The sequence below is a fragment of the Chionomys nivalis genome, chromosome 10 (genome assembly GCF_950005125.1).
Source record: "Chionomys nivalis chromosome 10, mChiNiv1.1, whole genome shotgun sequence".
Taxonomy (NCBI): Eukaryota; Metazoa; Chordata; class Mammalia; order Rodentia; family Cricetidae; genus Chionomys; species Chionomys nivalis.
This window is the reverse complement of record NC_080095.1, coordinates 12,116,522-12,118,189: the sequence shown is the minus strand read 5'-3', so window position 1 is coordinate 12,118,189 and position 1,668 is coordinate 12,116,522. Positions and strand designations below refer to the sequence as shown.

Below are 1,668 nucleotides of genomic sequence, written 5' to 3'. Positions count from 1 at the left end.
ATACAACTTTAATGGAGCTGTAAAAATAGCTCTGTGCTTCAAGTTCTTGCCATAGCAGAACCATTGACTGGGATCTAAACTATGAATTCAGGTCTCCGAGACTGCAAAACAAACAGTTATCTTATCTGAGGGATGTCGGGATGGAATTATCACTGGGGCTCACTGGTTCACCAGTATAGCCATTTGTGAGATCCAAGACAGGTGATAGAAGTTGTCTTTATAAATATTTTGTAAATGGAGGGCCCTTGAGAGTCTGTGCTTTTTATTTGGGGACTCCTCAATAAAGAGGGACCAGGAATAGAAATACAAGTAGTGGTTGGACAGGGGATGAGAATTTGGAATTCTTTAGAGTTAAGGGTGCTTAGGAGAAGCAGATAACGCTGGGAACCTTTGTTAGCAGTAAAAACATCAACAAATCACAAACAGAAACTCACTTTTCATAGAAATCAGATGCTATGGAAAGGGCTGGTGACAGTTGGAGGCAGTAATGAAGCTTATACCAGTATGGATGTGCACACTAGTGGCTGAGAGTTTTGAACATCAAGGGCATGCAGATATGCCTACAGAGGAATAATACCTTGAAAATTAGGGTGCATACTGATTTTTAACAAGATGCAAATATTAGAACCTTTTACAAATGATAACCAAGTGTAATCTTCTAAGTTTTCTTGGTTTAGAAGAAGCAAATATTGTATATTTCATTTTCAAATCTCCCCTTGGAAAGTGTATTTTACAGAGAAGCTGCAGTTTCTCCATCACATATTCAAAACAAAGAGAATGAATTAAAAATATTCAAAATTCCAAAACTTTACATTAAAATTTAAGTCAACAAGTGTCACAATTACAGACTCCTTTTGAATTATTCACACAAAAAGAGAGAGACAGAGACAGAGAGAACACCACAGGATATATTAAATTATATGCCATTCTGTTAATCAGAAACAATTGACTAACTTAGAGAGTATGTAAAAAAAAAATTGATCTCATGTTTGCACACATAGAAGGTTGAACATAATAAGACAAAGGGAAGGGGCCTCAGGATATGCTTTGCTGAAAGAACAAATCACAGGTTGTGATATTAAAATTCGAGGTCATGAAGCCTTAGCCTCTGAGGTGAATCTTACTTTTGGTTCTCAGAAATCCCTTTTTATCCTTAGTGCCCTCTGCTGGTCCCAGATGTCTCTACAAGGAGGTATTTTTTTGTGTAGGCTCAAATTGGAGTTTCCTCACTGTGTGTCTGGCACAGTAATATATGGCTGTATCTTCAGTGTGTAGACTGTTCAGTTTTAAGAAGACTTCACTCTTGGAGTTGTCCTTACTGATGGTGATTCGAGATTGGAGAGCTGAACTGTATCTTGTGTTTCCATTACTCCATATTGCTCCCGTCCACTCCAGACCCTTTCCTGGAGGTTGTCGAATCCACTGTATATCATAACCGGTTAGTGAGAATCCAGAGACAGTGCAGGTGAGAGACAGGGTCTGTGAGGGTTGCACCAGGCCAGGTCCTGTCTCCTTCAACTGTACCTGGGAAAAGACACCTGGAGACAAGCAACATCATGATCAGTCATACATTACATAGATGACATGCCTGGGTCCCTCTCCTGAAACTCTGAAACACTTACAACTTGGAAATGTCACCAGGCAGAGGAGCAGCACCAGGACAGCCAT

At 39.7% G+C, this 1,668-nt stretch overlaps 1 gene segment (V, D, J or C); it reads right to left on the bottom strand.

Annotated features, from left to right (window-relative positions):
* Positions 1 to 1,182: 1,182 nt before the first annotated feature.
* LOC130882874 (Ig heavy chain V region PJ14-like) lies at positions 1,183 to 1,668 on the bottom strand. The segment is given in 2 exon segments: positions 1,183 to 1,538; positions 1,623 to 1,668. Coding segments are annotated over 2 exon segments (402 nt in total).